Genomic DNA, 14,670 nt, shown 5'->3' with positions numbered 1-14,670 from the left:
ATATTTTGATATGAGCGTCACTGATGAGTCGTATGTAGACGAAACGCGCGTCTGGCGTACTGAATTATAATCCTGGTACCTTTGATAACTATTGGTATAGAAGTGTCCAAATCCGCAATGTATATATTATGTTTTATAGGTTTGTGATGTCAGATGTACAGGATCTGTAACCTTCAAGATGCATGTTGAGGGGAATAAACACAAATCGGTATGTATAAGTTATAACAAAGATTTATGGACTCTATGTGATAAATGTTGTTTGTTCATGATAGTCCAAAGGTTTTTTTAAATGAACTTTAAAAATGTACTTTTAAATGTACTATACAATGATACATCTTCTTTAGTATAAAATCAGGATCATTTTCAATAAGTAGAGATGACATTTTGTTATAATTCTATTATGATTGGTGTATCTATAAATATTTTAATTTGATTGGTCTGATAGAAATTTTTCCTTTGTTAACACTTTAATACTTATAGACTATTTGTTGAAACTGCTTTCATCACCTGATTAAATTTCAATGTGATATACTTAAAAAAGAATTGTTGGTTTACAAAAAAGTTTACATTGAAAGTAAAACTGAGAAATTAAAAAGGATTTGAAAAATATTTGTGGTGTTTGTCAAGGTTAATGATGTGAAATTAAAAATTGGCTGCTGAAATTCGAAATATTTCATATAAGACCTTCAGACTTTTATACAGTTTGTGAGTTAATCAGCCCAGTTCACACATCAATAATAGTCTTTAGAAAATGTTTTTGATGTTAAAACTAGGTAACAATTTTAGAATGTCAGTTTTTGTAAGATCGGATAGTCTCAAGAGTTACATGTACATCAACAATTAATTTTAAAAAGATTACTTTTATAAATTGAGTTACATGTACATCAACAATTAATTTTAAAAAGATTACTTTATAAATTGAGTTACATGTACATCAACAATTAATTTTAAAAAGATTACTTTATAAATTCAAATTACTCACTATGAATATGATTTACTAAGTCAAACACATGCTTTTATTCTTACACAATCTTCAAAATGGAAGTTTTTGACAATATTTTTGACAAAACAAAATTACATACATAAATTTAAAAAAACAAAATTATTGTATAGCAAATATTAAACACAAGTACTTGTATAACAATTATCAATCAGATTGAATCAGTCTTATAAGTTTTACAATCATAGATGAATATTAGATGCCTCTTTATAACCTAAACTTGTAACAGAAATCCATGTATAATATTTTAACTTTATTACTTTGTGGTTAATAATCATATTCGATACATCCAGTTTGTAAGAATTAAACATTATATGGTATTTACCATAGGTAATTGCAATTTTATAGGGACACTAGCTGTCATTTTCATGTTCACCGATTTTAATCAAATTCTCATATTTGATTTATAACAATGTAAAACATTTATCCAAATTATTAAAATACTTAAATATACAAGAGCATGAAAACATGTAGCTTCGTTTCATGTGTATTTTTGTCTTGACACTGTCTTATTAATTATCGAGATGTCCTCTAAAGTCATCAGATGACCATATAAGCGATGTTAACATAAACTTAGATATAAATAAATTAAGCAAACTCATGCTTTTGGATTTTTCTGGGTCTATTTTATTTCATATTATAGATAAAAAATAAATGTTTATCATCATTTTTACCTGTATAAGAAATATTTTTGTGGATCGAATCAGTCAATCAAAAGATTTGTCTTTGTTTCTTTTCCAATGTTGACATTCTTTTCCTTTGAATAACTTTACAAATACAATTCATGCTTTATCCATCTCAAGCTAAGGGGTTAAATTAAAGTTAACATGAATACAGATTCAATGAGGTAGAATTATTCACTTGCCAGTGAATCATAATCAATGTATTTTAAGCTTATTTTGATAAAATTAAACAATTCTGGCTGCTAATAGAGAATGATTATTTCACAACTTGCATTGCATTAATGATTGAGCAAAAAAAATTATATATTTGATTTTTTATATATCTCGTAGCTAGTGCCCCTTTAAGGTGGTATGGGTGTCTTCCTCCATCATTTTAACTGTAACCTGCCACAAATCTAAATAAAAAAATGATTACGGATTTTTTAAAAGTTCTTAAAAATTACTAAAATTCTTTACAGTAGGAAAATCATTGAATCATTGGTTCAACAAGATAAGTACCAAGACTTGCAGATTGTTAATTAATTTATAAATAGAAATCTTGTACTGATATAAACCAATGCACCTTAGGACAGGAGGACTTAAAGTTGATACTCAGGTCCGTAGCCAGGAATTTCCAAAGGGGGGTTCGTTGGACTCACAAATTCGACTTTAACAGTCACAATTCGAACAGAACATTGACTTTAACAGTGCTTATTTGTTTTCAAGGGGGGGGGGGGGGGGTCGTCCGAACCCCCCTTGGCTACGGGTATGATACTGATGGTGCTGCAGATGACAATGATGAAATTGGTTATTCTATAATAAAATTTATATAATAAACAATATTTATCAGTCTAATTATTGCATTTGTATTTCTTTCAACAAATTTGAGGTAGAAATCATTGTGATCACTTCAAATTTTAGGGATTTTTATTCTGGTTTAAGTTCGATCATTCTTCCATGGTTGAATTTTCATCAATAGATATCCCTACTATTGTATGTGGAGGAGTTTGTCAGTTAATCTCACTATAAGTTGATGGTTTTGTCATATATTTTTATATTTATTTGATTTTTTCAAAACTTATAATTATAGATTATCGTTGGTTATCTCAACCAGATTAATTTTCATGCTTGAACAGGTACAGCAGAAGTGAGAAAAGCAGTTGAGTTGAGATGACCCTTGATAATCTGTTTATCACTATTTTACATATGATGACATTGTTAAATTCAATGACAACGTCACATGCACCATAAGTTCTAGCATTAATTTTTCATATGACGGTACTGTGCTGAGAAAGCTTTTTATATAATCATCAGTCAGTGATATCAAAGGCAAATTTTGTAAAATAGCAATAATATATAAAATACAAATTTTAAGGTATATGAATTATCGTTTACAGTCATGACAGGGCAGTTTATACATTGTCAGATAATTGTAATTGCACTAGATTTCACAATTCCTTCAATAAATATTTTGTTATAAAAAGTTATTATTCTGCTGCAAACTATTTCATGTTTGTTCAGTTTTAATTGTATAAGTCTATTATTAATTTTGAAAAAAATTGATAAAAGAAATTTAAAGGAAAAAAATTTGTGTGAAAGTAATCAACTGTCAGACTGTTGAGTATGAATTCAGTCATTGGCCATTTACTCTAAATATTACTGCATTTGTATGTTACCTGATTCACGCTCAAATTTATAGGTTTTGAAGGCAAATTTTGAGAAAAGTCTCATGATATGTGTGATTGTTTTTCTTAATATAAGCACAAAATATAAACTTATATTAGTATGGAAGTATCCAAGCTGAAGCTAAATTGCTTATTGGGTCCTTTTGAGAAAGTAAGTTATCTAGACTGATGGTTAGTTATTTTTTCAAGACCTGATAAATCATGAGACTATATGAATAACTCTCACCAATGGTTGGTCCTAAACTAATGAGATCAACCATTTATGAAGTTACTCTAGTTCAGGATTAGTTTTCACTGAGATCTAGCAATTTGTAGGTGTAAATAAATACTCTTCAGATTTGAAGATTGATGGTTTTCACTGCGATCTTCCAATCTATAAGAGTAAAACAGGTACAGGTACTCTAAACGTATGTTGGGTTTTCAAAGAAATCAGCCATTCTGTCATTGAGTAAATCAGTTACTCTACCTGATGGCTGGTGGTTTTAAGTCAGATCCACTATTCTGCAAAAGAGTAAATCAGTTTCTTATTAAAGACTGTTGTTTTTCAATGAGGTCTGCCAGTCTATGTAAAAGTAAATTAGTTACTCTTACTGAAGGTTGATTGATTTTAATGAGATTTGGCAGTTTGTGAAAGAGTTAATTATATACTAGTGCAGTACTAGTATTGGAGACTAGTGACCTTTCACTGAGATCTTCCAATCTGTGGAAGAGTAAATCATTGATGCTTAGTGGTTTCCATTGAACTTAACAAGTCTGTGAAATATAAATTAAAATAATGTATTACATAAATTTTGTACTGGGAATTTTTAGAAATGGAAAAAAATATCAGAATAATTATAGCCATTTTAAGAAAATCAGTATACAGATATTTATAGATTTCCATTGATCATCTCAACAAGATTGATTTTCTCGCTTGAGCTGGTACGGGGAAAGCGAGAAAAGCAATCAAGTTGAGATGACCAATGATAATCTGTTTATCGCTATTTTACCTATGACAGCGTTGTCAATTTCATTAGCAATGGCACATGCCTCCTTAATTTTCCATCTCAAGCAAGAAGCATGATATGAAAAATTATCAAAAAAAAATATTAAAGGATTAATCAACAAAATAGCGATAAATATATATCCTATATCAAAATGCGGGTTCTTATTATTGCAATTTGCAATCATTTGCATTGATTTCTGGATTTACAGTAAATCAATTTCTCAAAGACTTTTACCGAGGTCCATATAGCTATCTATCTGTGAAAGACTGTTTGTTACTTTCACTTAAGATTCATGAATTCATTGAAGATCTTTCAGGTTATATGAGATAGGATCTCTCACTGTTGCTAAAAATTTACACAGGTCATGTTTGGTTCCTTCAACTTATTAAATTTTAAAAGTCGTTAAAGCTCATGATTATGCTGAAAATTGCTGTAAAAACACAGTCATGTCAATGAATGTTTCCAGTGGCATATCCAGAAGAAGGCATAGAAGGTTTACCCCTTCAGTTGCTAAATTTTTATCTAAGATCTCATATTTCTCACTATTTATTTGTTTTTTTTAGCATAAAATCCTCCAAATTGTTTCTGTCTTGCTGTTAGCTATCGTACCTCATTACAAAGAATTCCGTTATACATAGACAGAACAGAAATGTATTTGCTGACAATTGATAAATGTTTGAAAAATTATGAAAGAAAGCAACTTCATGGTTACTTTAATGTAGCCAGAAATTGACAATGTTGATACAGATACTGACAGAAAACTGAAAATTACTAATGATCCTATTGTACATGGCTGTTGACTATCATTGTTTTAACTTCATTGCCTAGTTAATTTTTGTGCCAAAAATAGTCGTATGAAAAATAAACCTGAAATTGAGAAAACCGAACAATTTCAAGAAATGATGTTATTACAAAAAAATGCACACAAGTTTAAAGTTCTGAAAATCAAAATATACTGAATATGATTATATAAGATCTGAAAATCTGAAAAAGTTGTGCTAATTTATACATTTTGTGAAAACATATTCCAAAATGAAATTGGCACAATTTAAAATTGAACGGTTCGCGTTATTAAGCAGAGAAACAATGTGAAAGGTGAGAAACGTATGTTAATTGTGATTGGTCACTTATGATAATCAGTTTAATAGGGAGAATACAAAATTCTGTCTTAACACAAAAGTTTCTGACAATAGCTATATAATTTGTGTGAAAGATTTGTGTTTACCAAATTTTTAACTCTGATTCATTTCATTTACACTAGAAATTTACTGTCGATATTCGTTGTGTGATATTTCTTGATAAAAGTTTATTTTATATGTCAGTAGCTGTTATTTGAAATTTTACAGACATACTACTGTTAAAGAGGTTTTAAAGTTATAAGTTTGAACTTGTATAAAAAAAATATTTTTAATAAGAAGCACAGTATAAACTGGTACTGATAGAATGCATAAGATTGGAAATGCAAAGTGTTTGCAACTTTAACTGACTGTTTTACTGGGCCGGTTTTACTAAACTTGAATAGAAAGTGTAGATTATTTTATCTAATGATGATGAAATTTAAACATAACAAATCAGGAAATTTACCTTTTGTTCAATTTTGTATCTTTTCAGAAAGTTGATAAAGGTAATTTACAGACTATGGTAACAGATATTATAAACAGGACAGACATGGAACTGTGTTGGAATAACAAATTATGAAGAAGTCTTCATTTTAATTGATATTCTCTAGCAGGAACTATTAAATGTTGTGTATTGTGTAACTGTTTGAAATTTGGAACAAAACAGAAATCACTTAGGAATCTTGACATTTATAAAATGAGTTGGATATTAATTTTTTCATGTTGATAGACAATATTCAATGTCAAAGATCATTGACATACAAATTATTTTAAATCATATTAAAAAAAAAAAGATTATGCTGAATTTTACTTATGCTTTAGTTATTTTTGGTATGAATTACTTCTTTGTAAATTTAAAAGAAGAAAAGTTTCATTATTTGTCCTTCAGAAGAATACCAGTGTTTTACTCTAGAAACTCTAATTTGTCTAACATACAGAGAGATTCTAGAAATAATATTGTTTCTGGAGAAAACAATGAAATTTTTCATATTTATCGATATCATGTGCCAATTGCATTAAAAACAAAAGAAACAAGATGTGAACATAGTATTAAACACATAACACCCTAATGTTAAATCATTGAAGCTTGTAAATGTTGTATGATATATCTTTCTGTTATATTTTTAGCTTTTAGCGGGAAGACAACTTCTCTTACTGCAGTCAACATTAAACTTGTACCATGTGACAGGCCAGCTAAGATCACAAAAACCTTTGAGAATATGCCTGAGCCATTGATAGGTAAAGTTTATTAGTCTCTTATTACTCATCACATTCATATAACCTATTGAACATGCAATTGTATTTGTATACACAACTATCTGTTAAACGATTGCTTTTCTTCATTTTAGTTTGACCTTTGAGTAATCTATTCCAAAAGTCCATTTGCCAATTATTTGATTCTGTTATAACACATTTTTTAAACAAATAACTCCCCTTTGTCAATTGTAGACTTGTTCCATACTGGACAAAATTGGCTTTTGCCAATACAAAGGGTGCAATCAACAGTTTTTTTCTATGTTTTTTATACGAAACTGTTTATAGCACCCTTAAGCAAAACCTTGTATGCGATATATAAAAACTTCTCAGCTTTTATGAATCTGTACACAATACCGATTAAAGTGATGTCTAACTTTAAGGATTGTGACCCCGAATGGTGAAACTACAGCTAATTTTATATGTCGCATAGTTGTGGTATTTTGGCCAGTGGCAAATAGTTTAACTGGCATATTCCAAACATTTCCTGTATCCTATTGTCATCAGTTTATTTAAAAAGAAAAAACATAAAATTGGGTTTCTTTTGAATAAATAGAATAAAAACTGTAAAATAAGCATAAATAAAGTTACTTTAAACATATTTTGTTCCTATTATTATTTGAACTAAGTTGTAGCTGAGTTGAGAAAAATATTGAAATAGTGTATTTCTTATATATGAGTCTTTTAACTATAAAAAGTACAAAAAATATAAATTAATGAAAAAAAATCCATGTTACACTAATCAGTAGTACAGGTCAAAGAAGAAAAAATCAACACTTTGCATGTGCAACTTTTGGTTCCATATATAGGAGAGAATTAATAAAAGTATCATGATGTCGCAATAAGCTGAAAATTTGAACAGAGTCTGGTTTTCTTATATTTGGTTGCTATGTACTAATCTGTAATATTTGCATTAAATATACCAAACTGATGCTTTAAAATTAAGGTACACATGCCATACAATATTTTTCAGAATTGTTTTAGTCCATTCACTAACACATTTTTATGCCAAAACCTCACTATATTATATGTTTGTCCCTTTAAGGGTGCAATCAACAGTTTTTTTCTATGACGTCATATTTTGAGGGACCATCTATAATTGACCCTTAGTGGTGTTAATGTTAATGAAGATACTTGTATAAAACTAGGTATCATTAGAATCAGAATTTTCTCTAGTTTATTATGAAATAAAAATAAATTGTACTTTTAATAGTACCAAAAAGTTTTATCCAGAGAAAATGGGAAAAACATTGCCTAATCTATGCATAAAAAACATGAAATCAGGCCATGTGCACGCCCATGCAGACATGATACATGCACATTTTTCATATTCAAAACTGTATGAATTTCATAGGTTTTTACCTGGTCTTTCTAAAAATTTATGCTTCAGGCTACGTTTGCCTGCTCCGAAAAGAGCTACAGTGGGTGCAAATAAGTTATGCACTTTTCACTGCCAAAAAACCAGGATGTTTACAGTTTGTCTCCCCTTAAAACATGTGTATTTAATCTAATTTTTAAGAATTATTTTAATCATTCAACCGGTTTTAATTGAAGCTAACTAACTTATTTTAACAATCAAATATAAAAAACATGATACTTTTTTACCAATTGTGTTGATAAAAAGGGACTTCCCTCCAAGTCTATTTTTAGTCAGGGAATAACCCCTAGTTTTTTATACGAAACTGTTTATAGCACCCAAAGCATGATGAATTGAAAGTGTTGTATTGGCAAATAGTAAAAATGTCAAGATCTAAGATTTGACCATCTTATAAACCATATGTTCAATAAAAAAATCCCTATTGATTTTGAATCACTAGGTCATTGTAATAAAAAATTAGGAAAGATTTTTGGTTCCTCAGTTATACATTAAAAAGATATAAAGTCAAAAAAGGTGTAAAGTCAAGACATTGATTTTAGAGATGTTAAGCTAATAAAGCTATGGTATGATTTTTTTTATTATATTTTTCAGGTTTGCAGTATGTAACAGAGTTTCAGAAACAAGATGAGAAACAGGCATCTAAATATGTGTGCAACATGTGTGAATCAAAGTGTGATGGTAACTCTATCTTATCTCATATCTCAGGGATCAAACATAGAATACGCTATTTTGTAAGTGTACATGTTATATATGTGAATTGAAACTTCGCTATGTACTATAACCAGGTCTTGGTGGCCAAGTGGTATAAGTAGTTACAACTTCAATCACTAGCTAGTCAACACTGAGGTTGTGAGTTTTAACTCTGCTTGTGCAGGTGCACTTGACTCCAATCTTAATTGACTAGGATTGTTAGTTTTCCTATTAAAGTTAAGGTTTTCTCTGGGCACTCCAGTTGATTCCACTAATAAAAACTGGCCGCCATGAAATAAGCCAAAAGCAGAGATTAAAAGGGGCATTAAAACACCAAAAATCAAATCAAATCTACAATTACGCTCTTAATTATGCTATTATATTTTCTATCAATCAGATGGAAATCTCTCTTGAAGTTTTCAAAGTATTATTTTTACAAAGTATTTGAACTATCTGTTCTAAAATTGCAGTGAAGAATTGTATAACTGAGGAATTAAAAAAAATTCAAATCAAAATTATATATACTATTCTTGGTTTTCAGTGTAAGGTCAAAAAGCATGTAAACCTTTAGTTTTGTCAGGTTGATTTGAGGTTGTATATGATTTTCATGCCCCATTTATGGGCATAATATTTTTCGGTCTGTTGGTGTGTTCAACCATCTGTTTGTTCATATGTCCCGCTTCAGGTTAAAGGTTTTGGTAAAGGTAGTTTTTGATGAAGTTGAAGTCCAATAAACTTGAAACCTAGTACACATGTTCCCTGTGATATAATTGTTCTAGTTGTAATGCCAATTTGGAATTTTGACCCTAATTTTTATGTCCACTGAACATAGAAAATGAGCAAGTGGGGTATCTGTGTTCAATGACAATATTCTTGTTTATTTAATTCTGTGTTTTACTGACAAATGGACTCATTTTTTAAGTCAACAATACAAGTTTACACTGACAGAAGCAATCATAGGCAAGACACAGGGTTCCATGGAATTCATTTGTTTTTATCAGATAAATAAATATATAGATTTTTGATTTATTGTTTGCAGGCTGATTAGTAAGAAAAGCAAAGTTTCCAACATTAAAATACAAAATTTGATAGTGAAAAGATCAATACTGAAACTGGGAAAAAATTATATTTCACCACCTAGGCTGATTCAAAACTAGCAAAAGTCTCATAGTCATGAAATGTCAATTTCAACTTTTCAATGTCTTACCAAGACTTACTTTATTTCTGTGAGCACACACTTATTAATATGTTTTCATATCAAAACAAATTATATACCAAAATATTTGCAATCTTAGAAAATATTCCTACACATTAAGATTGTATATAAGACTTTACATTGAGTGGTTCCATATACATATTACAGAGAGAGCATTATCCAGACACCTATCAGAAGATGATGGCTTATACATCACGTAAGAAATCAGAACAGAATGGATTTGCTGAAGAGTTTGCCAGAGACATTGAAGCACGTGAAGGTCGTCAGGATGTCAAGGTCAAACTAGAAATCGATGTATCAACAGAGTTAGCTGCAGCTGATTTAATAAAAAGTGGAGTTCTGAACCATTTATTGGAAGGTATTTGCTTTGTAATTAGCCTTTTAAATCAACCATAAACATTTGCAGCCTGTTGTCATTTTCTTTCGAAGACATTTGGTATCCAGACAATAACTTGAGTATTAGTGTATTGATCTCAATGAATGACAATTAACCAATTGATGCTGAATTTCATACCACAATTGTTTCCCATACTATTATTCTATTTTGCAACAACTTAAAACCTCTAATGAGGCTCTCATTTGACTTTCCAATAATAATGCACTAGAACTGTTACAAATCTATTTTGACTATTGACCAAATTTGTTGTTATGCCCCACCTACGATAGAAGAGGGGCATTATGTTTTCTGGTCTGTGTTTGTTCGTCTGTCGGTGTGTCCGTTCGTCCTGCTCAGGTTAAAGTTTTTAGTCAAGGTAGTTTTTGATGAAGTTGAAGTTAAATCAACTTGAAACTTACTACACATGTTCCCCATGATATGATCTTTTTCATTTTAATGCCAAATTATAGTTTTGACCCCAATTTCATGGTCCACTGAACATAGAAAATGACAGTGCGATGCTCAGGTTTAAGTTTTTGGTCAAGGTAGCTTCTGATGAAGTTAAAGTCCAATCAACTTGAAACTTAGTATACATGTTCCCTATGATATGATCTTTCTAAATTTAATTCCAAATTAAAGTATTGACCCCAATTTCACGGTCCACTGAACATAGAAAGTTACAGTGCGAGTGGGGCATCTGTGTACTATGGACACATTCTTGTTATTGAGTCATTTCCCATAACAAATGTCCTCTTTATGCCCACTTAACTTAAACATGTAGATTTGATACAGTCAATATGTGTAACAGCTTTGCTTTGGGTTTTTTCAGGAACTGGTCTTACAAAAGAAAATCTGAAAAATCTAAATCTGGATAGTTTAAAACCAGCAGCTCAAGAAACAATAGAAGCAGTGAAAATTGAACCAGTAATTAAAAATGTGGACGAGCGATCAATGATAGAAAGAACATTACCTACGTCTCAACACCAAACAGTAAATAGAGAATACGAAAGTAAAACATTTTATCAGAAAAACTATAATCAGATGTCTTCATCCAGACAAGATGGTAGAATGTTACCTCAAAAATATTCAGAAGAGAGAATGCTACCTAAATTTTCAGAAGACAGAATGTTACCTCAAAAATTAACTGATGAGAGAATGTTACCTAAAAAATTATCAGAAGAAAGAATGTTACCTAAGAAATTATCAGAAGAGAGAACATTACCTCAAAGGTTGTCAGAAGATAGACTATTACCTAGGCAACAAGGAGACAAAATGTTACCAGGAAAACCAGAAGAAAGACTGTTACCTAGGCATCCACAAGAAAGAATGTTAGCTAGGAGATCAGAAGATCGACCCTTTTCTAGTCATTCAGAAGAAAGAATGTATCCAGGAAGGCCAGATGATAGATTAGCATTAGGGAGGCCAGATGATAGATTAGCACCAGGAAGGCCAGATGATAGATTAGCACCAGGGAGGCCAGACGATAGATTATCACCAGGGAGGCCAGACCATAGATTAGCACCAGGGAGGTTGCCATTAGATCGATATGGTAGACCAGATGAGGATGAGTATTATAGACGAAGAATGTATGGTAAGATTTGGTTTCAAATCTAAAATATGGAATAAGTAGTTATGTGAGCTAAATCCCTAATGCCATCACTTAGAGCTCATTATTTTTCATCCTCTGGCAACTTTTCATCTACAATTAGGCTAGTTGGGACAAAATTTGACCACAACATTCCTTAGATTATGAAGTTAAAAATTGTTTCTAATTATCCGCCTTCCAACCAATTTGGCTGATAAAGGTTAAAATAAACCTCCGTTTCATAATTTAAAACCATGAAATATACTAGCATTCACTCACTAACTAAATTAAATTTTCATCATTGTATATATTTGTAGAAAGAAGATTACCAATGGATGATCCCTACTATGGAAGAAGAGGTTTGTCAGAAAATATGAAATTACTTTATTAAAAGCATGCGAGGGGTCCCCATTTATAAGACCCCAACCTTCCAAAATATTAACTTCAGAACAAACTAAGAGAAAAAAACAAAAATTTGAAATAATTCATTAATTGAATCTTATTCAATTTAAAGCTACAAATGAGGGTGACAAAAAAATGGTCTCTCAGCAACACAATTATTGTAGATTGATTGATTGGTGTTTAAGTCATTTTCAGCACTATTAATGGATATTTTTCGGTGACAAAATTTATTGATGGCTACTGAAAATGCAATATTAGTTTCAGAATTTAGAAATTTGAATTTTGGAAAATAATTGTCCAAACATTGAAAGCTGAGGTTTGCTGTAAACCCATTTATTTTCACATTTTGTGTTTTATTGCCAATTTCGCTGTCTTGTTTTGAGATTTTGTAACATTTTTGTTTTATGTTCAGAACAGAAGTTATATTTGCAATATTTTTCTACTCCTAAAAGTCAACACAAATAAATCTGACAAATTAAATTTATTGGTTTACATTAAATAGAATCTTTAAAAAAAATTAACCATATCGATGTCTACTATTGTTACATCAGATTCAATTAAAATGTTTATTATATATCTTGATCAATGGTGCTCATTTATAAGCATTGTCAATGCAAAGTAATGGTGACTTATTTGTCAATGCAAAGTAATGGTGACTTATTTGTCAATGCAAAGTAATGGTGACTTATTTATATGCATTGTCAATGCAAAGTAATGGTGACTTATTTATATGCATTGTCAATGCAAAGTAATGGTGACTTATTTATATGCATTGTCAATGCAAAGTAATGGTGACTTATTTATATGCATTGTCAATGCAAAGTAATGGTGACTTATTTATATTCATTGTCAATGCAAAGTAATGGTGACTTATTTATATTCATTGTCAATGCAAAGCAATGGTGACTTATTTGTCAATGCAAAGTAATGGTGACTTATTTGTCAATGCAAAGTAATGGTGACTTATTTGTCAATGTAAAGTAATGGTGACTTATTTGTCAATGCAAAGTAATGGTTACTTATTTATATGCATTGTCAATGCAAAGTAATGGTGACTTATTTGTCAATGCAAAGTAATGGTGACTTATTTGTCAATGCAAAGTAATGGTGACTCATTTGTCAATGCAAAGTAATGGTGACTTATTTATATTCATTGTCAATTCAAAGTAATGGTGACTTATTTATATTCATTGTCAATGCAAGGTAATGGTGACTTATTTATATTCATTGTCAATGCAAAGTAATGGTGACTTATTTGTCAATGCAAAGTAATGGTGACTTATTTATATTCATTGTCAATGCAAAGTAATGGTGACTTATTTGTCAATGTAAAGTAATGGTGACTTATTTATATGCATTGTCAATGCAAAGTAATGGTGACTTATTTGTCAATGTAAAGTAATGGTGACTTTTTTGTCAATGCAAAGTAATGGTGACTTATTTGTCAATGCAAAGTAATGGTGACTTATTTGTCAATGCAAAGTAATGGTGACTTATTTGTCAATGCAAAGTAATGGTGACTTATTTATATGCATTGTCAATGCAAAGTAATGTTGACTTATTTATATGCATTGTCAATGCAAAGTAATGGTGACTTATTTGTCAATGCAAAGTAATGGTGACTTATTTGTCAATGCAAAGTAATGGTGACTTATTTGTCAATGTAAAGTAATGGTGACTTATTTGTCAATGCAAAGTAATGGTGACTTATTTATATGCATTGTCAATGCAAAGTAATGGTGACTTATTTATATGCATTGTCAATGCAAAGTAATGGTGACTTATTTGTCAATGCAAAGCAATGGTGACTTATTTGTCAATGCAAAGTAATGGTGACTTATTTGTCAGTGCAAAGTAATGGTGACTTATTTGTCAATGTAAAGTAATGGTGACTTATTTGTCAATGCAAAGTAATGGTGACTTATTTATATGCATTGTCAATGCAAAGTAATGGTGACTTATTTGTCAATGCAAAGTAATGGTGACTTAATTGTCAATGCAAAGTAATGGTGACTCATTTGTCAATGCAAAGTAATGGTGACTTATTTATATTCATTGTCAATGCAAAGTAATGGTGACTTAATTATATTCATTGTCAATGCAAAGTAATGGTGACTTATTTATATTCATTGTCAATGCAAGGTAATGGTGACTTATTTATATTCATTGTCAATGCAAAGTAATGGTGACTTATTTGTCAATGCAAAGTAATGGTGACTCATTTGTCAATGCAAAGTAATGGTGACTTATTTATATTCATTTGTCAATGCAAAGTAATGGTGACTTAATTATATTCATTGTCAATGCAAAGTAATGGT

At 30.2% G+C, this 14,670-nt stretch overlaps 1 protein-coding gene across 8 annotated transcripts in view; it reads left to right on the top strand.

Annotated features, from left to right (window-relative positions):
• LOC134706302 (zinc finger CCCH domain-containing protein 13-like) overlaps positions 1–14,670 on the top strand; it is a 68,119-nt gene that overhangs the window by 978 nt on the left and 52,471 nt on the right. For 7 of the 8 annotated variants that reach the window (XM_063565117.1, XM_063565116.1, XM_063565115.1 and 4 more), the window contains exons 2-7: positions 140–208; positions 6,580–6,690; positions 8,675–8,814; positions 10,137–10,347; positions 11,195–11,956; positions 12,268–12,309. In XM_063565117.1, coding sequence (XP_063421187.1) covers positions 6,672–6,690; positions 8,675–8,814; positions 10,137–10,347; positions 11,195–11,956; positions 12,268–12,309 — 1,174 coding nt within the window. In that variant the 5' untranslated portion in view covers positions 140–208; positions 6,580–6,671. The remainder of the gene's footprint in view (positions 1–139; positions 209–6,579; positions 6,691–8,674; positions 8,815–10,136; positions 10,348–11,194; positions 11,957–12,267; positions 12,310–14,670) is intronic. The other variant, XM_063565119.1, reaches the window with a different exon arrangement.

Source organism: Mytilus trossulus, chromosome 2 (assembly GCF_036588685.1).
Source record: "Mytilus trossulus isolate FHL-02 chromosome 2, PNRI_Mtr1.1.1.hap1, whole genome shotgun sequence".
Classification (NCBI taxonomy): Eukaryota; Metazoa; Mollusca; class Bivalvia; order Mytilida; family Mytilidae; genus Mytilus; species Mytilus trossulus.
This window is presented reverse-complemented; position numbering and strand designations above follow the sequence as displayed.